Here is a 25,276-nt window from a genome sequence, read left to right as displayed (position 1 = left end):
AAAATCGTATGTCCCATTTACTGCAGAAAATAGACAAATTATTTAACTCGGAAATCACTCAAGAATCATAGTGTTTGCTTCTAAAAGGTCGCAAAGGTCAGAAAAGGGGCAAAAATTATGCAGTCTTTTTAACTAAAAAATTAATAAAATCCATCTAAAATCAACTTTTGAGCAAAATTCATGTAAAAATAGTCAAAATTAGATCCGAAGATAACTTTGAAAATGATTTAATCGAACTATTTCGTGTTAAAAATCTCACTAAATACATGTCTGAAAACTGTAAAAATGAACAAAAATAGTCTATTTTATGCTCTAAATCATAAAATAGTCTCAAAATGTATCTTTTTTTTAGGTTCTTTGTTCATAGCGCAAAGGCTGGCAAAGGTCTCAAAAGTCTCAGATGTTTCAATGTATTTCAAAATACATGATTCGAAACAATCCTAAATCCAATGTAAATCTCTAATATTCCTAACAAGATTTTTTTTGATTTTTGAAAATATGCAAAATCTTAAATACGATCTTCCAAGATAGGTGGCCTGTCTAAATTGACTATTCATGTAGTCTGGCGCCTGACGTGGATTGAACCTCTTTTGGAAAAAGTCATACATGCCACGTATCTTCGAATTTCAGATACTCTGCTATACTTTCAAAACAGAAAAAATACTCCTTTTCCATAAATTCGGAAATATGCAAAATTCTAAAATTCCTGCATATGTCCCAACGTATTTCCGAAAACCATTTTCTGAAAATAAAATTTACCAAAATTCAAAAATATGCAAGTGCTAAATTCATATGTCCCAGCACATCCGTGAAATTTCTAACAGAAAATTCAGATTCAATAAATATAAACCAATTTTTTGACAAAATTCTTAACTTTTTGAAAATTAAAAAATCCGTTTCTAAACCAAAATAAATCACATTTAATAAGCTAAAAATACTCAAAAATGTAATAATAGGAAACTTAAAATGTCTCAAACAGTTTTGATCTAAAATAAAAAACAATTCTAAGTCCGTTTTATGCAAATTAACTAAATAAAAATTACGTTTTCGGATACTAAAAATACGCCATTCCTTGTCTGCTAGAATATATCAGCTGGAATTTTGGTGTTCTATAGTCTCGTATACGATAACTATACATGCCAAAAAGCCTTTGCAAAGGTACAGGATAGGAGTCAAAGAATGACTATAAAATCATAACTATTCAAATTTACTGAATTTTGGACAAAATTCCCTAATTAAAAATTTCTAAAATAACCCTCATTTTTCCATAAAAATTCTGAAATAATGATTTCGTTTCGAACAACTCCGGATTCGTATGCAGGATAGTTAAAACAATAGAAAAATTCAATTTCTTAATTCAGCCTTTTGGAAATATAAAATGAACTAATTTGTCCGGTATTCCTTTGAAGAAATTCAGGGGTTCAGGGGGCAAATGGTTTCAATGTATTGACCAACAATTTGCTAAGTGAATAAAAAGGCATTGAAAATTGAATCAATTCATCACCTACGAATTGCAAAATGACTAGACTATCACATATTTTAGGAGTTTTAATACTCGAAAATATGGAAATCTGGACTCTACCTGTGCTCATACAGACGACACATTTTTCTGTATTTTTCAGACTGCGTAATGAGTTTGATTATTTTGAATAAGAAAAAGTGTCAATCTGGAGTGCAACAGAGACCAGGTTATAGTAAAAATGCCGTAATATTCACTAAGTGAAAAATAGGTCAGCACAAGTATAATTATATTTTCCAAAAATCATGGTTTCTTCTACTCACTGAAACACATTCTAGGATGTGTCCAGTGAAGGGAAAACAAACCATATAAAACTTCCGATCAAATATTTCAAAATTTCATTTTGAAAGTCCCAAAAAGTATTTCATACACAACACAGGATCCTTTACACAATTCTATGTCTCACGAATTCGTTTCTTGTATACTGGAAAAATGCCGGTCAATATTTTGAGGTTTTAAGTCTCGTAAACGAAAAAATATGAAACTTATGCTCGAAGTATTGGCTGGTAAAATTACACAGTGGACCAGAAAAGAATCTAAAAATCCCCAACAGATCTGAAAAAACCAAATTTCACATTCTTTTCTAAATCTTTCTAAACCAAAATCTACCCCTATAAAGTTCTTTGTTACATAGATTTCTTCTCGAAAAAATAGTCAAACTCCAAACTATCAGGTTGTTTCATATACCAACACTCTCGTTTTCGTTTCGAAACACTTTCCATAGCCACATTCCAAAGACCTTTTTGCCTTTGCAATGCACAAAGAAATGGTCCGTGAGAACCAAGTTATAAAAATCTTTGTCTTCCAGGGGAAAATTATTCCGAGCATAAGAAATCAATAAATAATTCTGTCTATTTAAAAACATACACATTATGCACTAATAAGCTATACTGCTTAGGCGCATAATATGTGTATTAAGTAGACAGAGTAAATTTATGAGATTTCGAAATAATAAAACTGTCACTCAAAGATTTCGTTCTGAATAATTGAAAAAATATTTTGACATTTTTATGATCTGTAGATTTCTATTAAAAATCAGTCTTTTTATACACGCGAGTATATGCTTTGTTTATGCCTATAAAAACGATTTAATCAAAAGCAACCAACCTCCAATTAACAAAAATGCACCTTTTTGGATGACACTAATGTCCAATAAAATATTCAGCTACCGTATTTTTCTCAAAATAAATAAACATAAACTAATCCGAAAATAAGAAGCAATAAATGTCACCTAATATGTTCAATATTTTTTTTAACAAACCCATTTAAAAATCACACGTAAAAATACCTTTAATATGCTAATCATATTAAAGGCTCGCGCCAAAAGGTATTAGCCTTAAGTACAGCAAAATGATTAGGGCCATAAAACTGTCAAACAATCATATAGGTAACGAAAAATTATCACCTATTATCTTGCCGCTTTTATACAGGTGATAAAAACGTCAAGATAAGATTTCGTTTACCTTTTTATCATGGTGATAAAACTGTCATGAGTATTCTAGAATACAAAGACATTTTTATCACCTCAATAGCTTCTTTTTTCCAAATTAAAATACTCGGAGATGCTAAGAGAGAATCAATTTATTATATGCATATGTACATAATTAATATAAGAACATATAGAGTAATCTAGTCTAAAAACTAATATTACATAGATATCCTATATTTATTTACATTGTACCCAAGCCCATAAATATGTCATCTTTTTCACATCTTAGAGTGTGGGAAAGATTTTCAAAAATCATAATGCATTTTGGCCGGAACCTTAGACAAATAAAAGCTCCGCCACATTACACACAAAAATCATTCGTGTTACAAGTAGCAACGTGTGCGGAGCTCTTCCTTCAAGTACTCGGCTACCTATTTGATTTCTTCCTTCACGCATCCAGCTACCTACTCAACTCATCTGTTTGAGAATCCAGTGAACTCCTGCTTACTCTAAGGTAATATTGCACAAGTTTTTTGGATTTCGAAAGCAATTCGTTACCCAAAACATTATTTTTCGCGATGGAACCGACTAAAAAACCTGAATCGGAACCCCCAACATCTATTTTTGAACCTAGGATCGAAATATTGACCCCAAAATCGCCTCAATATGATCCAAATTTAGGACCTGCAAAAGTTGTAGTTTTAGAGAATAAAACTGAGGCAGAAATAGATCACATGAAAAACACAGTTTTGGAAAAAGAAACTGAGGAAGAAATAGGAAAAATGTTTGATGAATCTGAACCCTTTTCGATATATGACTTGGATAAGAAAGAAATTGACAAGCCTTCTGATGAAAAACCGCATAAATTGGAAAAATTTGATCCTAATGACGAAAAAACTGATAAATTTGATGAAAATTTGGACAAATATGTCGAAGTGAAAGATCAATCTCAAAGTTTTCAAGAAATTTTGCACCCGGATATACCCATTGAAACTCTCGACGAGAGAATAAGTCGCTATTTGGACTCAAAAGCCAAAAATGAGACCCTATCTTTTGAGGAAAAATTAGCCAAATGCGCAGAAAAAGTGGAAAATTCGGAAAAACTTCCACCATTTGGAGAATCGTTCAAAAATGTGGCAACCCAAACCTTTTTGACTTTCAATAATAATTTGGATTCACAAATTCCCTCAACTGAATCAGCTAGTGAAAATATTGAAATGCAGGAAATTCCCTTAACGAAAGAAAATAAAGCTGATTCAATCGATGAAAAAATGGAAATTCAAGAAACTAAACTTGACAAAAACAAAATTTTTGAAATTCCCGTGATTAAAGACGAAATTAAGATAAAAATTGAGTCACCGAAACCTATGGCTGGTCAATTAATCGATGAGGAAACAATCGAGAAAACAATTGCTCAAATTCAGGAATCACCTCAGGAATTAGAATCTCAAGCTACAACTGCTGCTTTGAATTTAATGACCACCGAAATTATGCAAGACTCTGACGACGATGAATCCACGCTTTCGGGAAACGAGTCACACTAGATGCTCCAGGGGCAGCTCCTAGTGAAGAATCAGCCCCAATTGAGGATATTTTTTCAAAATATGTTTGGATAGGCGATGGATTAGCGCATTATATGATGCGAGGCGAGAATGTCTTAGTGACACATTTACCCGAGCACCTCAGAGACCAGATCACTCTAGAGGAATTGCATAACAGGATATCTCAACTCGATATTCCTCAAAATTCAAAAATAATACTCTCGGCTTGCCAAATTGAATTTAATTATTCTCGAAAACCGTACAAAATCATTGAAGATCAATTAATTGACGTACTCGATCTACTTTTTCAAAAGAAAGCAGAAAGTATTATTTTGCTATTCCCACTGCTCAAACCTCGCATATCATCAGAGCCGTTAGTCAAAATTTCTAGGTACATTGACTTTAAGGAAATGTTTACCCGCGCTACAGCTGATCCTAGAATTAAATTTGTACAGAGCCCATCTATGCAGTTTCTAGAAACTGAGCTTATTAGCCGTGGTGGAAAACAGTTTCTTAGACCAAAAATAGGACCCCATGGAGAAATTCTGCCCGTACGTCAGAGATTCCATTTCGTCCCAATTTTACGAAGATTTTTTCCATCAATTTCGCAATATAAGGAAACCGAAAAATTAATCGAAGCTGAACTCAAACGAATTGAAAAAGCTGCCTTGTTCAAGACTGATCATCAAGATAGGAATATAGAAGGAGATACGAAACGATTATTTGAACCAAAGACAGCACCCTATATTCACCCTGGGGATAAGGAACCAGAAATCGAGCTTGGAGATAAACCCCCACCACCCATGATGGTATCAACTTCAAATCCCGAGTCGATCACACCGGAAGTTGAACTCATCACGGCTCAAATTCCACCACTCATGTCACTGGCTTCAGAAACACCTTCTCCACCACAAATTTATCAAAACATCCAACTCGACCCATTAACCACAGCAGAACTAACCATGGATAACACCCTCAGTTCATTAATGGCAGGGAACATTGAGGAACAAATTGAAGAACCCACTACATCAAGGAGTGCTCGCAAACGAAGAAGAAGGCGAGAAAAACGTTCAAAAACCCCAATACCCCCTGCTTCACCTCCTAAACCCTTCCGCCACCTACAAGATCCTGAAAATCTTAAGGAATCTACCATGGCACAGCTCTTACGTCCAGACACAATAGACCCAGCGTGCATAGTAGGAGTGGCAGTTGGCCCAAAGTATATATCCCTACAATTGGACACTGGGGCAATCCTCAGCATAATTTCTCAACCAGTAATCGATATCCTCACAACTTACGCACCCAAAGATCTTTCTTACATAGAATTGAAACAACAAATCTCCTTGACTTTGGCTGATAGCAAGACAATCGCGATAGCAAAGCATTGCATAGAAATACGATTGGTGTTGGGAAATCGAGAAATAAATATCCCATTTTATATAATCGATTCCGCGGAAAAAGTATTTATTATGGGTAGACTCTCTATGGATTATTGGAAAATATCGCTCAATTTGCATGAAAGAAAACTAATTTGTAATTTTGATCCCGAACATCCCATGGAAATTTGCTTTATTTCCACAGAAGGGATGTTTAAGCCAACTCTATGTTCAGCTAAAACCAACTTACAGATCGAAAACTGGAATGAAACCATAGCAACAGTTGAGGAAGCCGAACTAAATATTTTTGAAAGGATACAAAGTATGAAAACAGACCAAGACTTTTTCACTATAAAAAATTTTCAAGAAGGGATATGGGAACTAGATCTACCATCCTCATTTGAAAATATCGAAATCGAGCCTAATTGTACGAAAAAATCGGTCAATAATAGTAAAATTTATGAGTTCAAAACTTTCCCCTATCGCTATAATGCATATACTAAAGTACCTAATTACTTACTAGATACTTTCATGAGAAATAAAATTAATAATTGCAAAATAGCGCACGAACAACGTGCGATACGCCGCAAGAATTATTTTTTCAGAAAACAATCGACCATGCGATATTCAGGGGCACGAGCTTCAGTTTTCGACACCCCTCCCACTACTCCTCCCGTTAGTACTACCCTAGGCACCCTAGAACAGTTACATCAACTCGCGGACGCATTAGAAATTTTGAAAATGGAGGCAGAGAGTGGACCGTACACAAAAGATAAGAAAAACACCAGAAAAAGGCTCCACTCCAGCAACCAATAATACGACCCCAGGATGACAAGTAGTAGTTAATGAAACTTAGGTGTTGGGTAATAATTTTAGTTAATAATTATATCCTTTAGAATTATAATAATTATAGAATTCACGTATCGTTATACCCCCATCATTCCCTGTAGAAAAAGATACAGTAAAAAGAAACCGTTCATACCTCGCTTTATTACGCGGTACAAACAAGCACTTCCACGCTCACCTTGACACACTACACCGCGGTCGGTCGTTCACCTTTTTATACCTGTGTTGTTATTATAACCCATTCCTATACGATTATTTACCTGCATAGGTAAAAATATAGACCCTCTTCATACGGCTCTCGCATCTCCGTTAAGGATAAAAAATACGTAGTTCTTTTCTGACTTAGTTATTACTCAACAAGTGACAAAATTAGTCCCAAAAATTACAAGAAATGCGATAATAAAGTAACCATACCCTGCAATCATATGCTTCAGTCTCCCCCATAAACTAATTCAAAATGCACCCAATAAGTTCTACGACTCATTGGTGGTAAATTTTTCTTTTACTGCATGAAATGTCTCTAAGGAATCCATTTCATTCAGCTCAATCCTACGTAAATTAAAATCCGCTTAGATTCAAATCGCTTCTCATGTGCATTACTATTTTACAAAAAATTACCATAGCATTTGTCCCAAATACCCTATTCGAAAACCACATGAGGGGATATATTGACCAATATTGTTATGAAAAAATCCTCCCCACCTTCATTAGATATCATGACAAAATTAATACAAATCAGTTCAAAATCATAACCTAACTCAGGCCTATATCATTACCTTAATTCAGATTACGTAAAACAAAATTTAATCCTTATATTGAAAATTTATCAAATTTCTTCTTTCTTCTTTTTCACGCAAAAATCTCAAAATAGTTGACATTTCTTAAGAGTATTTGCTAAATAAGAAAGTGGTGGCGACTCACAAACTCGCGACCGCCACTTTCCTTCAGCAAACACCCTCAAAGGCCCCATAGTTAAAATGGCAGAATAATCGTTGATATTAATCAGGAGTGTGCGTTGAATAAGAAATCAGTAGCGACTTCGTAAAACACGTGGCTACCGTTTTCTTACACAAACACCCCCGATCATTTCATAATAAAACTAATTTGCCTAAAATAATCTAAGAAAATAGATAAAAATATGACACCTTACGGTAGTGATTACAGAGCTTAATAATTAGGATTGCACAAAATTATGAGAATTTCATCTTCTTTTCTCGCCGCAATATTCAGGTCAGAAAACTTCATTTTTCTCAAATCATTCCTGTTAACGATGAAAATTCAAGTAGTATATTTATCCAAAACTACGAAGGACAGAGAGCACCCACTGACTCAGTGGATCATCTTTGTCCCTCGTTGCTTCAAACAAGCTATAGGTCATTTCGTTGTTCTTTCCCATAATTCCATCTTTATTAGTTCACAAAATTGGTAGGGGAGGAACAGCGGCAGTTTATCAACATAAAACTGGATCTTCTCCTTCTTTGCCACCTGTCGCGATAATCAATTTTCTAAAAATTCGTGATCCCGTTGGTACTTTGGTTCCCTTGAAGATTTATTAAAGGGAAGAAAATGCGAGTTGCTTTCAAAATACGCAACTACCATTTTCTTACCTCCAATACCCCCAACTAATACCTAGATGAAAGCATTTCATAACTTTTCTGATCATTGATTGCGCAAAATAGCGACAAACAGTAAAGAATGCTGTACACACGTAAACATAAGTGTACGTCATTCTTTACCGCTGGACGATATCCGCTAGAATGACCGCAAGTCAGAGAAATAGCACGATAAATCTTCGGAAGTTTCTGATTTTCGGCTAAGCAAAATCCACATACCATACTTGGAAGATCCTGAAGGAATATTAGCTACGGATAAGGAGTACTGGATACTCTTTCATCTAGGTAGCCAATACTCCTTTCTCATTACCACTACCCCATAATAAAATTAATTTATTAAATTAAAATTATGAGAAACAAGAAAATAAAGTAAGACCCATATTTGGCGAACGTGTGAGGAAATAACAGCTACGGATAATAAACGCTGGATACTTCAAAAACACATGTAGCCTTCGTTTGTTACCCGTCACCGTTATCCCAAGCTGTATCACGTCGTGAAATTTGAAATCTTCGTTTTCTTCGATTCGAATACACATTATCCGTGTCCACATTTCTTCAAAAAATTCTTCTCGATCATAATCCAAATTAACAGCGTCTAAATAAATAAATCAATCAACTCTCACCCAATATTGAAGCATGTATCCGGTTGCTAAATTCTTCGGTCCCACGTTGCTCCTTTTGTGCACTCAAAACGATCATATATTTTTTTCAAAAAATCTAAGAAGTACCAAAGAATTTTAGTACACAAAAAATTTACTTAAAAATCATTTGAATACTTCTTACCTATATGAGAAGTAGTATCCAGGGACGAGAGAACACACCGCTGAAGCTTTTTATTCTTTTTCACACGATGAATGAAATTGCAAATTAGGATCTAGATCCATCTTCATATCGTTCAAAATTTCAAATTCTGAAAACCTGTACAAAATTACACACCATTCGAAAAATAGATAGGAGTAATATTCACACGTAAAATCCAAATTTATAGCTCACTTGTTTGTTATTCAAGAATTTCCCCCGATGATGATTACAAAACACATTCCTAGTCGTCAATTCCATTTCACTTTCCCAAAAATGCTAGGATAATGGGAAGCTCCCGTAGCCTCAAATAAATCTTGAAAGCTCGATCGATTTAGGTCATTCCTTTTCGCGAGTCAACTTTCAACATCGTACCTGAAATAAGTAAAGAGATTACAAAAATGATCAAAATTAAAAAGGAACAATCGTAATATATTGGTAAAAAATTGTAACTCACCTTTCAGTCGTTAATACGGTTTAAAAATCACGAACACGTTCACACCTGTCATCTCGATCCAATCCCGAAAAATTCCAAATTCTAGGATGAGGAATGCCAAAAATCCTCCTCAGGCTTGATCACGATATAGATCGACTAATACATCCAATACCAGTTGAACCTTTTCTTGTCGTCTCGATCATTTCTAAACACCCTGTAGAATTGAAAAAATCAATTAAAATGTTCATAATCCATGATAAAATAATACTCAAAATTTACTCACGAAAAAACCGGTTGATCCCACGTCGAAAATGTTGCAATCTATGTCGCCAATATCACCACTGAAAACTTGACCACTGTTTGATGGATGACCATAAATCTTCGACAAGCATTTTTCTTCCCCAAAAATCGAACACCTGCACATTCAAAAAATTACACATTGTTAACTAGGCAGTAATTTGGCGATCGTTAAAACATCGAACAAAGCAATAAAATATTATTGTACCAAAATTACGTCACCCCCGTTTGATCGTCTCCAGCCGAACGGATACGATTCTAGGAAATTCGCGATAAGGACCTATCTTTTGATATTTTATTTTTTTTCTTTTTTATCAAGCGACTTCTTGTCTCGACTTTGTCGTGATTTGGTTGTCGACTTCTCATATTCTCAGCTCAGTAATAGTCGTACATTGGTATAAGCCAATTCGTGTTAGAAAGCCTCGCTTATAATTCGCCATTTTTTTCGCGTTAATTTTTTCTTATTTTCAATTCGAGTTCATAACACCGGTACTAGAACCGACATTAGTCAAATTCGCAATATAGACTGCGGATTTTTTCGTTAACATATACATTCGCGATATAGAGTGCGGATCATTTTCTTTGTAATAAACATTCGCGACAAGTGCAGTTAACGTGATACGAAAAATTTGCCTGCAAGTACTCGATTACACCACACACAACCAGAATGCCGCCACTCGATCCTTTACCACCGAATTTCCTACCGAATGACCAGAACAACTTAGCACAAAATATGGAAGGCGACATTGGAGAAAACGGGATGATCATGGATGTGCACCAAGCCGCGGATTTGCTCCTTAACCTGGCGCACAACAACGTCCAGGTAATCCAACATCAAGAACCTTTACTTGAGGACCCGGAAATGGTAGCCGCCGGTTTGAATAACGACACTCCTCCACTCCTGACGTTGGCAGGCATCGCGGTACAGCGTCTTGCACGAGATGAGCACGTCTTACGCATAAGGTATTACCGTATTCATACCGTCAACGACGGCGTTTTATATGCTACCTGGCAGGAGCGCCAGCACATAATCTCGTTCCTAATCTCGCTGGGGATGCCTCCGGCTGCGGCAGCAAACGTAAGGCCGTACGAACCACCTGTCGAAGCAGAAAATCCGGCACAATAACAATAAAAGCTACCAGTTTCGAAAAGAATGAGAATCGAAAGTGTCGAAGTAAAAAACTCATCACACGCATCATATGACTTCCTGTATTTTATCTCGTATTACGAACCTGACGCTGTATATCGATTCAACCATACATTCTGTGTTCATGTTATAGAACTAAGTCATGCCTTTTCTTATATTTTTTTTGTTTCTTGCATTTTTGTTTTAGTTTTGTAAATTTTTTTTTGTATTTAGCCATAGAGCATAAGAAATGAATAACAAAAATGGTATACAGAACGACTGTGTAAATTTAGTTACGTAAAAGAATACCTAATACTTTACTTACACATGACATTTTTTTCTATTGTTGTTACGTTTGTGTATCTTTCCCTCGTGATACTTGAAAATATAGACGAGATTATCACTGATCTTAGTATTATTTCGTTAACACGTACAAAACTCAAGTATACTGTAACATCTCTGCGTAATATTATTAAAGTTCGTACACAATCATTCATTCGGCTACACAAAAATAAAAAAGTAACAACACTACAAACAGCAAAAATAATACTTTCGGCCATGATTAATGTAAAAAATTCGAATTCGGCATTTTTCCAACCAAAACTAATCAGCTGTTGATGCACAGATACTTGTTGCATGAGCAACTCGTTACGTTACGGTTACGGTTCATAGGACACACGCGCGTACGGATTGGCTATACTGCACAATCCTACCAAACCAAAAAACATAAACAAAATCTCATTTCAAAATTTTTCAAAACACATTCACTGATAACCGTTCTAAAAGAGTGCTCCTTTCGAATTTAGAAGACTTGAATGGTGTACGATTTCATAATATTGAATGTAACTCTATGAAAATTACCGACGTAATATAGCGACGAAAAGAGGTATGAACTTTTCTTCGAATATTCCTTTATATACAAATCACCCTATAGATATAAAATAGACACTCTAGAGTTCATCATTTCAAAAAATTTCTTTTTCATTTTCTGACAAATACAGGATTTTGCCGGCACGATGGCTGCAGAAAGATGTGACTACTGCCATTTGACAGTAGTGCCGTTTAATGAAGAAAACCCGACTTACATCTCGCAATGCCAGCACCTCTATCATCACCGCTGCCTAGCAGCTATGATGAGAGGGAAAACGGAAAGAAATAAGCGAAATCAAACAGTGACGCCCTGCGAACATCCCCGCTGCGTTAAGAAGTTGTCCATGGGCGATGTGGCCCAAGTAAAAAGAAGCCCTTCCTCATCCTCGAATCCTAAACTCGAAGACTACGAGACACGCAAGCGAGAAGACGAGATGGCGATTTTCAAACATCGCATGGCGTTATTAGCGGTCGAAAATAAAGAAATTAAGGCACGATATAAATTAGTGCTACAGCACCGAGGTGACGTGGCTGAACCTTATCAAGAGCGAAACCCAGCTACACTATATAAACCCCGTTCCAACCTAACAAACGACTTCGTACCTGTAAATGGTAACTATTTTCCGGCACCGCGAAATCCGACGTACTTCCCGATACGCACGACCTCTACGTTCCACGTTGAATATACTACAGATGGAAGACCATTTATGGTTCAATCAAGCATTTTTCCACCAGCTCCGATCATCACGGATATTGATAATCGTTCTAGAACGATATCGTTTAGGAACCAACATACCGGCAACCCTACGTTCGATCTACGAAACCATATAAACCATCGTCGCTCAGGTGCTATGACCACGAACAACTCAGCTACGTACAACCAACCACACGTACACCGGTCATCAAGTGAACCGAGATTTCCCAAAAAAGGACCTTCAATCTTAAAACACACTCAAGCCGAAGAACGATCTCTACCGCTTGAACAGCTTAAGGGTACGAGCGCCAACAAAGCGAGTCACCACCGTAGATATTGGCTGAGATGGCATACCAGCTCCAATGAAATCCAGCCCTTTTACCCCCTTAATTCCTACCCCAAGTATTTCACCGCAGCGGGATACGAGCACGAGCCAAAAATTTACCGAAGCGTATACTTCACGTTTGATATATTAATGGTCGGAGACGGGCACGTTGAAGCGTTAGCCAGAATTTTGGAAATTAATCGACCTTTCGCCGGTATACTGGATCGCGACCTATACCGAAGGGACCTGTTGCTCGAGGACCTGATGGAATACTTAGATTCTTGGACAATCCTACCAAGACGTATAATGATAAGCATCGGTCACGCGAATATATTACAGAGAACGCCGGAGGAGGAATTCAAGGAGACCCTACGATTATTAGGAAGCGTCTTGAACAAATTGAAGGTGCGAGAAGCAATCATCGTCCCTCTCATCCCCCACCCGTCATTTGATCGAGCAACTTTCCACCGTATTCGTGCTGCTCTTGATCGTCATTGGATAGAAAATTTTAATGGTCTCGTGATCCGAATAGACGATCATTTCTCCGAGCTACACTCACGTCAAGCCCACTTCGATGAGATAGGACCTTACTACGATAATTCAGAATATACCCCAATATTTGGAACCCTAAAGAGCCGTTTTATTCCCGAACTAAAAAAGAAGGTAAAGGATACGCCAATGGAAACTCAGGAGCAGACGATTCAAGCGATAGTAGAAGAATTTAGAAATTCCCAATCCCAACCATCATCGTCCAACGGAGAAAAAACAAATGAACCGAGTTCCACGTCTACGGTTTCGTCATCACAAACACCTCCCGATAAAGATCAAGTGTTGAGTTCTAAATCTCAAAATCAATCATCATCCGAAGAAACTACTGAAACGCCGAACAATACTTCCTCAATTCTATCATCGTCAGAATCTGTCGAAAATAATCCAAAACCGAGTTCTACGTCTACGGTCACAACAGAGACGGTTGAACAGATGATTACCGATCAAAATTCTACATCGACGAACGATTTTACATCCGAAAACTCCGAAGCGACAATCAATAATTCAAGCTCTAAGTCTGCGACTTCTTCGGTCGAGGATATGGATACGACGGATAATTTCGAACCTAAAAATACAGAACGTAGTTCTACGTCTACGTCTGACAAAATTAAACGAAGAAACGCTGCAAAATTTTCAAATCAAATAGCGCATCTACAGCTTACAGAGAAAAAACTGGCTGATAAGCGAAAATCTGAAGAAAAACAAGTTCAAGCGAAGATTGCAAAGTTAGCGATAACGTCACCATCGCACAAAGCCGAATTCCCAGCTCTACAGCCAGAAACACCTTCGACTTCACATACGAACCAACATTCACCCAGCGATACCACAAATCCCTTCCCATACTTCGAAGACATTGCATTTATAAAATGCGAAAACGTCGATACAGAATCCAATAACGATCGATTTCTCGATGAAGCAGTAAAAGAGGAAGAAGAAGAACGATACGCGCAATTTTATGCTGAAACAGCGGTAGAATATGGTTCAGAAAGCGAAAAATCCGATGACGAATATCCTGAAGACGCTGGCTACCAGCGAAAAAATGACAACTTATGAAAATCGACGAAAACGAACCCTTCATTTTATGTTTCCCTTTCGTGCTTTCACAATATAATCCCTATGTCGTTTATGATGGAATTTAATACCCTATCCGTATTATTTTTTCTTTAATTTTCGTATCATCTTTAATTTATTTTCGAAAAAGACATTGTTTGATTATTCTCTCGTATATAGAAACCATTAGGAATAATTTACTTTAAAATAACTAAGTTATTTTGTACAAAAATTTAGTATTTTGTACCCCTGCCATTTTTTCTCAATTATTTAATTTTGTACTTATGACGATAATCGTGAATTTTGTAGGATAATTCGTCGGCTTAGTGCGGAAAGGTGCCTCGTGAAATTCGTTACTTGACACCTGTGTAAAACGGTCTTTCCACTCTGAGCACCATCTATCAGTCCAAATGTTCAAACCAAAAGTTATGTTACCTCAAGGCACCCTTCCCATCACCTAAGATGCCTTTAGATTTGAACTTGGACTGATAGATGGCGCTCAGTGTGGAAAGGCAGTTTTACACAGGTATCAAGTAACGAATTTCACGAGGCACCTTTCCGCACTTAGCCGACGAATTAGTGTTATAATTTATTTATTTATAGACGTTTAGTGATATATTGATTATCCCTTTAAATATCAACGTATTTACCTTACAGATATCGGCTAATTTATTGATCTTTATTATTTTTTGAAATATTACGTTTTGTTTTGTACTTGTGTTTTTTGACTACAATTATACCATCGCTATACTGCAAGATAATCAAGCCTTTTCTTTTTAGATACAAACTACAGCCAAAACAAGAAATATGCCAGTCCAGAAAAACGGTAATGGTTTTAGTCTCTAGAGACTAAAAGACACTCATCGGAAAAACAAGTAATAAAGCTCCAATAATTACTAAAATCTTTCGATACTTCCTAACCAATCTACCCCAAAAAATCAATCTCTCTAGCGAATTTTATAGTTTGATCAAGTTTGATTTTGCATCGAAATCTCAAAAGATTACTTTTCTCTCCATACATTTAGCATCCAAAACAAACAAATTTAGATTTTTTTTTTGAATAATTTTCTCTTTCCAAAATTATATACCCCAAAAAAGACAAGTATGTAATATGTTAAAATATACAAAACTTACCTTATGTTTTCACTCCCATAGCGCCATGACATTTTGACCAATTGACTGCAATGCTACATGCGATTGAACTGACTCCAGTGAGACGTAGCACAATGATCCATCTACCTCCTCCGATGAAAATTGACACAATGAACCATGTATTTCCTCCAGCGTGAAACATAAAAGCAATAAAGCATTTGAATCAATTATATGCGGACGATCAACATATTTCTATCTATTTTAAAATATAAATACTAATATTAAACTATAAGCTGAAAAACTACTCTATATGAAAAACTGACGTGTCAATTGTACCTTATAAATATAAGATAGGCAACAATGTAAACCTAGCATAAATACTTCTCGCTTTCTTCATCTTTCTCTCATATAATGTCTCTTGACCCTTCTTTATTTTCACTTCTTTTCTCTTTTTCGAATGATTATTATTCTTTCTCTATCTTTCTTTCTCTCTTTCTCAATAATTGAACTATTTACCTCAATATTTTTTTTCTTTTTTTGAGAACCGTTAACAACCTCTCTCCTTCAAATCAATCTAAATCTTACATATTATTTTTATCTCTATCTTTCTTTTCTTTTCCTCTCTCCATACTAATTCTACTCTAAAGTACCTAATTATTTATTTAGTTGTATTTAGTAATATTAATTATCTCAGTACGAAACTATCCAATTACCTTTCAATAATGGTGAGGAGGCACACTGGTCCAACTGTCCGTTGATTTCGTCTCCTTCGTGCAGGCCACTTTGTGAATAGGTCAACAACCTTTGGTCAGTCTGCTGTTTATAAACCAAAATACAATTAGGAGAAAATAGTATAAAATACAGACAGCTACAATTTTGGCATCAAAGTAGGGATAATGAAAAATTTTCCATTCTCTTACCTTTTATGATATCGATGAGCACTGACCCTTGGTATCATTTTCTTTTTCTATTTTCACCATTTTCAACAATTTCTGGAATTCTTCGAATCTGAAACACACATAAAAGAAACATGAATTAATAAGGTTGCAGGAAGCTTCATATAAAAAATTATACTAAAATTGAAACGCATAGTCTAACAATAAAAGATCCCGGATTTCTGAAAAACCAAAAAACCTGCAACAAAAAGAAAAAACATACAAAAAATTCATTACAATTTTCAAAAAATGACCTACACATCAGTTTCATATGTACTTACCGATGCACCTACCTGCTGTACTCATGTACTTAAAATAGGAGATACCGTGCTAAGTAAGCTCCTCTTTTGACTGACCCCATTTTGAAGTTGTAAAAAACAATACAAATAGTTAGATTCTGTCACAGTATTCTACACTTTAGGTGTCTTCAACAAAATTTTTTGAACTTTAAATTCTAAATACACCCCACAACAACACGTTAACACACCACCTCTACTACTCTCTCTAGTGGATATGTTTAGGGTCACTGACCTTTCCAATGTATCCCCTGGATCGATTGCTCGTTTGTGTTCTAAATTTTCGAATTTGCTCACTGACATCAAGTAATCGAGGGGTGCAGGAATCATATGGTGACCCTTGTTCCCACAATGCCTGCCCCCACCCATCTTTCGACCTCTCTTGTCAACTCAAAATAGTCTGCAATCGCAGCAAGTAACGGGGGGCAGGGGTGAGCTATAGCCTCATCAGTCTAGCTTCTGGATAGGAGGGGAAGAGGGGGGAAGTTGAGGCCTATCTCCCATAGCTTTTTTAAGTCATAACCGTGACTTTCCTCGATTGTTACTCAATTGAGTTAACCCCACGGGGGGCATATGATATGGTGAGATATGGCCCAACTACGTAAGTAGTTATTAGAAGCACAACTACGTAGGTAGTTATTCGAAGCATAACTAGGTAGCGTGAACGTAAGTGGTGGGAACGTGTTAACTCCGCAAAGGTCGTGACGTAGGCAACGCATCGAGCAACGCATCGATCGCGATGCGTATATAATGCATCGCGATCGCACCAAAATTACTTAGCATAGGTATCTCGAGCTCGCCGGTGCTTCGTCGTAACGCGCATTTCCTCAGATATGAAACTTAGTAGATGTGACAGGCAGGTAAGGTATCCAGTAAGGGTACCTATCCCCTATTTATCCAGGCATTGCCCACTACATATAGTGGTTAAAATGAAATTACGTCGTGATTCGAATAAGTTAACTATCCGATCGCGATATTATTGGGTATGGAGTAGATCTTCCCGGGCATCACTCCTACTGCTAGTAGAATAGGTACCTCGTGTAATACATTGCTGTCGCCTGGCCTAGTATGAGTGAGCCACCTTGAAAGAGACAGTAGAAGCGGACATTATGTGGACCTTGGTGAGTAACCTCATCATTTATTTAATAAGGTAATTTTTCCCATACTTACGAGTATTGAGAAGTAATCTCTTTCTTCGTAAGTATGCAAAATTAGGGTTTATTGTCATCCCTGCATAATTCATCACCTTCGATTACAATAATACTTTAGCGTATTATATCTTAATTCATTAGCGCGAGACGCATAATATGGACTGGTGTCCATATTAATGATGTAAAATTATGTAAATTCTTTTATATCTTGATTCACCTGACATGATCGAATTATAATAATAAATCAATTAGACACGTTGTATCGTTTTGGTGTTATTATTATTACATCGGATCATAAATGCATATAGTATTTCTGCATGATTTCTGAGCTCTCCGACACCCATAGACTAGCCAGGTATAGGGAAATATTAACTACTTACGTAGTAATATTTAGCCTTCTCCCCTCAGTAATATTTCTAATAATATTCTCTTCAATAGTCATTCGAGAATTAACTATATCAACTGTAAATGAATTTCAGCCTGTAGCACTCGAGTTGATGCTTATTGGGGAGTGGGGACTCTTTGGACCACTTTAAGTAGTTACCACAATTAATTTTTGATCAACTTGTAAGTATTTGTATTTGTAATTAAATTCAAACGCAAATTGGAAATCAATTTTTCAAAGCTGCAGATAGGTACCATATATATGCTCTTTCTTTGCGAACAAATTGCTCTGGAGGCTTCGAAATGGGATCAGGAACGGTTATTTTCATGTCAGACTTTGGTATGGTTACCTATCTACGTGAAGATCCACAGCAACTTTTATTTTAGGATAATTTAATGCTTTGTGGCCATTTTTCAAGTGATACTCGTATTTGGGGCCATAATGTTGGGAAATATCATCAATTGAAAGGGGGGGGGGTGTAATACGAATGCAAGTTGAAAATAAAATTCAGATAAGAAAATATTCAAACTACCTAGGATGAGAAAAAGTTATAGCAAAAATATAGAGATACCCACTACCCAGTCACCAGTCACATGACCAGGATTCTTCTAAGAGGAAGGTAAAACAAGATTTTTACATAAAAGAGAAAGTCGAAATTTGAAATAATTTTTTTAAAATCCAGCTCATAATTCCGTCACTTGAACTCGATAAAAATAAAAATCAAATCACTCTAGAGCGAACATTTTTTAGAAAAAAATTGGTTCATCAGAAATAAGCCAAACAACGTTTTATTATTTTTGTACTCAAATTTGAATCTACTTAGAGTCTCGCAATCGTCCCTTTCTCCTTCATCTCGGTACTCCACAGATGATATCTAGGTAAGTACTATTTCTATTTTTTCAAAGAGATTTCATGCAAGTTATACAGTTCTATCACAAAGGCAAAGTACCTACGTGTACTTCCTTCACTTTATCATACCTGGCATCCTACTTGGTGCTTTATTTTAACCCTGCGAGTGAGTACCTATCTAAGCCTAAATGTGGATACCCAACGCACTAACCTACATCAATAAATAAGTATTATTAGGATGATAATTGATAACTTACTCATCGCAAAAGCTTAAATTACTCAAGTATTGTAACACTCTTATACGTTTTTTTTTTTTTAAATAACAATAATCACAAATTCAAGTAAACTGCATTACGATAGCACATTAACTCGTAGTTAATAACTACATTAATGTGTTTTCATGAACAATCGTGGGTTGAGTTGAGAAACGTTATCGTCCAACTTCCGGAGGAACTCAGTCTCGATACGTATTTTCGAATAATCTTTTCCACTGACTCGAAGAAAATTAAAGTTAGATCAAAGCGTACTCTGTTAATACCGAACTATCACATCACGTTTTAGGTACCTACTACCTACCCACTGAATAGGTATCAATCACTACATATAATTTAGAAGTGTATGAGTTGTAGTGACGAATTGCATAGGTACTTTGATCCTTTAAATTATAAAAAGGACTTTGAGCCATTTTGACATTGGCCAGCATACGTATGTAAATAATGTAACTAGACCTAATTGAAAGCATAAATGAATGAATGGATTTATTCGTAAATAAATTCATCACGATTTGTTGTCTCGCGTTGTCGACTGTGTATGATAGTACATCGTATTTTAATGCTTATCTGTAATTGATAATGGTATAGGCTATGGTGTGTCTCATAGCGCAAATGTGTTGCTTTGAAACGGATATATCATACCTAATGTTACAAATGTGATGGGCGTACGCATATCGCAAATTGTAATTACGTTTTATTGAATTTTTACTCGAAATATTCGTTCATTTAGGTAGCCCATCAGGTAGATTTGTCGGTAATTAGGTAACTAATTTTTTTAAAATACATCACCATCCACCAAGACAAATTTCAGCTTTTGAATTTCATTTTCTAATTTTTATTGAATTTTTGACAATTCGAAATTTCCCAAAATTTTTATGGAAGAATTAGAATTTGATGAAATTGAGATAGGAAAGCTTAAATTTGGTTCAAATACCTTATTTTGGAATTTTCAAGTTGATAATATGGTTTTGAGCCTTTTCATGCAGCCAGGGCCTTGTGTATATTTTTATAAGCTATTTTGAGTTGAAATAATTTATTAATTTCGTGTTTTATTTTGGTTATTTAAACGAAAATTTTTCCAAAACTGGACAATTTGAAAATCTAATGGATGAAAAGGTTCCTATAAAGAGCTTAAAACTAATATCAGTTATCACCAATCAATTCGAAATGTTAAAAATAAAAAGACACGAAACAATTAATAAGCCGCAATTTTATCAAATTGAATTTGAATTTTTGCAAGAATTTGTAAAATTAAATTAAATCTGACTTGGTGAGGTATATTTTTTGGACGTCTTTTCAATGAGGAAATCCAAAGAGCGAAGATTTATTTCATGTATAATAGTCCGGCATATGACAATAGGAGTAATTGCACCCCCCCGTCGATCCTCCGGGACACTTTTTTTCTTAAAGGGGACATCCTAAGGAACATTTTAAAGCAAAGTTGCCAAAAAAAAAGTTGGCCTGCCTTACAAAATGGCGGCCATTTTGATTGACAGGTCAGCGGAAATCGCAGATTTTGCGTTTTAATATAGGACTTGCACGAACTTTTTCAAACTTTACAAAGGTAGGTCGAAAGATCATGCAAAAATTTATCACCTGTCAAAATTTCAAGTGCTAAAGTGCGTTTTTCGATTTTTGGTGAATTTTTGAAAATCGAATTTACTTAGGTCAAAAATGAAGGAAAAAATCAAAATTTCACCAAATTGACCAAGAGAGCTGAAATTTGGGATATACCCTATTTTCGACATGCCAAATCGATTGGAAACGGTTTCAACCCGTTTTGAGCAGTTCTGGAGCCTCCAGTAGATTTTTGAAACTCGAAATTCCCACAAAATTCCATCAAATTGGAGTTGTAAAGCTGAAATTTATTCTAAAAACTAATTTCAATACGCTACGAAGTACTGCAGGTGAATTTCAAGTCGTTTTGGAGCCTCCAGCGACTTTTTGAAAATTCCTGAAACCTCCAGCAGATTGTTGAAACTTTAAATTTTCACAAAATTTTATCAAAAATGGAGATGGAAAGTTGAAATTTACTCTATACTCCATTTTTAACAGCCTCTGAAGACGACTTCAGGTGGATTTCAAGTCATTTTAGACCCTCCAACAACTTTTTTGAAAATTACTGGAGCCTCCAGTAGAGTTTTGAAATTTGAAATTTCCCCAAAATTTTATCAAACCAAGATGGAGAATCGAAATTAATTCTGCAAACTAATTTCATTACGCTACGAAGTTGACTGCTGGTGAATTTCAAGTCGTTTTGGAGCCTCCAGCAACTTTTTGAAAGGTTGGGTTGTATGACGATTGAAATTTCCCAAAAATAGCTGGAAGCTTCAAAACTATTGAAACCGCCATGTAGTCTGCGAAGTAAATTTCAGCTTGCTAACTCCATTTGATGAATTAATGTTGGGGAATTTTCAAGTTTAAAAAATCTGCTGGAGGCTCCAGTAATTTTCAAAAAAGTCGCTGGAGGCCCTAAAATGACTTGAACCCACCTGAAGTCGTCTTCAGAGGGTGTTAAAATTGGGTTGTAGAGTAAATTTCAGCTTTCCATCTCCATTTGATGAAATTTTATGAAAATTTAAAGTTTCAAAACTCTACTGGAGGCTCCAGTAATTTTCAAAAAAGTTGTTGGAGGGTCTAAAATGACTTGAAATCCACCTGAAGTCGTCGTCAGAGGCTGTTAAAAATGGAGTATAGAGTAAATTTCAGCTTTCCATCTCCATTTGATGAAATTTTGTGAAAATTTGAAGTTTCAAAAATCTGCTGGAGGTTTCAGGAATTTTCAAAAAGTCGCTGGAGGCTCCAAAACGACTTGAAATTCAACTGCAGTACTTCGTAGCGTATTGAAATTAGTTTTCACAATAAATTTCAGCTTTACAACTCCAATTTGATGGAATTTTGTGGGAATTTGGAGTTTCAAAAATCTACTGGAGGCTCCAGAACTGCTCAAAACGGGTTGAAACCGTTTCCAATCGATTTGGCATGTCGAAAATAGGGTATATCCCAAATTTCAGCTCTCTTGGTCAATTTGGTGAAATTTTGATTTTTTCCTTCATTTTTGACCTAAGTAAATTCGATTTTCAAAAATTCACCAAAAATCGAAAAACGCACTTTAGCACTTGAAATTTTGACAGGTGATAAATTTTTGCATGATCTTTCGACCTACCTTTGTAAAGTTTGAAAAAGTTCGTGCAAGTCCTATATTAAAACGCAAAATCTGCGATTTCCGCTGACCTGTCAATCAAAATGGCCGCCATTTTGTAAGGCAGGCCAACTTTTTTTTGGCAACTTTGCTTTAAAATGTTCCTTAGGATGTCCCCTTCAAGAAAGAAGTTGTCCCTGAGGATCGGCGGGGGGGGGGGTGCAATTACTCCTATTGTCATATGCCGGACTATAAGTAGGTTAAAAAGAAATATAAAATAATATTGCATGCCAAGTTTTTTTTTCTTTTTTTTTCAATATTAAATCAATGTAGTTACCTATGTTACATTTTAAATTTCAAAATAGTATGTAGAACAACTACAAATTTTGTAGCTTTTGATGGGAAACCACGAACTTCCTTCACTGCTAAGCTCCATCTATTCGAAAATAAGATAATTTTTTGTTTGTCTTGAAAGTTTATTCCATGCTATGGTGTTCTTATCCTTTTGCAGCGTCTTCGAATTAAGTCTACTACTGTCAACACAGGTTGTACGTACCTACTAGGAAGGTAAAAATTGAACATTTGAAACAATAGAATCCAATTTAGCAGCGTTGGAAAAAAAATACAAATATGTAGCTGCTTATTTGAGCAACATTTACCCCCCCCCCCCTCCTATAAATCGCACCGAGGTCAAAAAACTGAAAAAAAGCACCGCAAAACAATAGTTTTGTTGTTTAATATTTAACACTTCCTTCCTCGTATACACTTACACACATAGATAATCAATATACCTGTCCTATCTACCTACCTATAAGTAATAATTGTAGATAAGACATAGGCACTCCACTTTCTACTCCATTTCAAGTACTCGTCTTGTTAGTATGAGTAAGTGTTCAAATATTGAAAAAATTGTGAATCATTTGTGGTTTATTCGATTATTTTATAATGATGAAAAGTTTTCAGTCGAGGTGTAAGCTTCTCGGTGTTAAGATACTTATTCGGTACTTACGTTAGCTACTTACAGTGAATAGCTTCCATTGGAACTAATATTTCAGATTTACTTATACTACAAGTTGGATTTTGTCAGAAAATCTCAAGATGGCGAATACCGTCTGGATGGTACTTTTTGGAGTTGTTCTTGTGTTGCTACTGTTGCTGCTCGTTGGAATAGTATGTTTTTTGAGATATGGATTTAATATAAGAAGAGTTTTCCGTTAGACTAATGTCAAAAAAAAAAAAAAAAAAAAATGTCACTACTTATGTAGAATGTACGTAAGACTTGCTTTACCTACTTACCTATACCTATATGAATATTTTTTACTTATGGTAGTGTATATTATCACCTTACCTACAACATACATCATTCATTAAAATTATTGTTCAACGTTTGAGTGTGTTTTTTTGACTTCGTGAAACTTTTTATTAAAAAAAGTGTAGTCGGACTAAGTGCTTCAAAGTTCACAACAAAAATTCAAATAAACTTGCTCTCCTGTACGAAGCTCCTCAAAACAAAAAAAAAGTAAAATGAAGGAAATAGTTTGAAAATTTTCTATAAGGGTACCTATACATCTATCTGTGTCATAAACTAATTATAATGAAAAAACTTCTTTATGTTCTTCCTCACACCTCTCACAACGTTGATAGCTTTCAAGTTGGAAAAATTGAAATAAAAAAGATGAAAGTGGGCGAACATTTTTCATAATTTATACCTACCTATTATAAATTTTGTAAAGAAATAATATCTTTTTTTTCAAACTGCAGAGATCTCCGTACGAAGTACAGAGATGGCAAAATAATTTCAGGAACCAGGAGAGGTTTTTTTCTTGAAAAAGAATTTATTTATAGAAAAGTTTTGACACGATAACTTCTTCTACTTCACATTTATATAACATGTTTTACCACGTCTAAAATATATTTTCAATCTGGGGATGGGGGCTCCCTGCAGAAGGACTAATATAATTTGAGGGTAAAAAAAAAACATGAAAAAGTATTGAATACGTTTTAAAATTACATGAAAATAGTCCAAAACACGATAAAGTCACTAAAAATAAATAAAAAAGTTGTGAAATTTTTGTAAAAGGAAGAGTATTGATAAGGCCACTTTTTGGGCCCGGACAGTTATCGATTCGACCACTGTTAAAATGTTGTAATAAATGTCCCAAATACTAATTAGTGGTTAATTGACCCAAAATGATCATTTTTCGGGCTCCAGGGGTTCCCAAAGTTGTGAATAAAAAAAGAATTTTCGGAACCACTGAGTATTATTTTCAAAAACTTTTCCAGCGTAATAAATCTGTTTGAACCAGATAAACGTTATGCGAGGTGATTTTTCCATTTTCAACCCTCGGGGGCAAAAATTGGGAGGTTTTGATTTTTGGAAAATTTTGGAACCACCATTTTGAACCTACCCCTTTGATTGAGCTTCGTTAAAAAGCTTTCCAGGGTTTATTAGTATCCAAAAGACCCCCATCCTACCAAATTTTGAGCTCAATAAAATTTTGCGCTGGTACTCAAATATCCCATTTCTCAATTTTTTGTAATTTCGATATTTTGGGAACCCCTGGAAAAATAAAAACCTGCGATTTGCGCCAAACGTAACGTTTTGATGTATATATTCAATTACCCAGATGAAAACGTTTAATTAAGCTCCCTGTTTATTCGTAATTTTGAACCCTTTTTTTTGGA

At 35.5% G+C, this 25,276-nt stretch overlaps 1 protein-coding gene and 1 long non-coding RNA gene across 3 annotated transcripts in view; both read right to left on the bottom strand.

Moving 5' to 3' along the window:
• Positions 1–19,760, bottom strand: part of LOC135838854 (vitellogenin receptor-like) — a 31,066-nt gene extending 11,306 nt beyond the window's left edge. Inside the window, exon 1 of the mRNA XM_065354653.1 lies at positions 19,435–19,760. Within this exon, the coding sequence (XP_065210725.1) occupies positions 19,435–19,438 (4 nt within the window). The 5' untranslated portion in view covers positions 19,439–19,760. The remainder of the gene's footprint in view (positions 1–19,434) is intronic.
• Positions 8,802–18,708, bottom strand: LOC135838869 (uncharacterized). 2 transcript variants are annotated; one of them, XR_010557489.1, is made up of 5 exons: positions 15,604–18,708; positions 9,842–10,952; positions 9,580–9,772; positions 9,318–9,497; positions 8,802–9,242 (listed from the first exon to the last, which is right to left on the bottom strand). It is a non-coding gene; the product is annotated as an uncharacterized LOC135838869 (long non-coding RNA). The 2 variants fall into 2 exon arrangements; XR_010557488.1 differs by having other exon boundaries at positions 9,842–9,974; positions 15,604–18,703.
• Positions 19,761–25,276: the final 5,516 nt, after the last annotated feature.

The sequence above is a fragment of the Planococcus citri genome, chromosome 3 (assembly GCF_950023065.1).
Source record: "Planococcus citri chromosome 3, ihPlaCitr1.1, whole genome shotgun sequence".
NCBI classification, from domain to species: domain Eukaryota; kingdom Metazoa; phylum Arthropoda; class Insecta; order Hemiptera; family Pseudococcidae; genus Planococcus; species Planococcus citri.
This window is presented reverse-complemented; position numbering and strand designations above follow the sequence as displayed.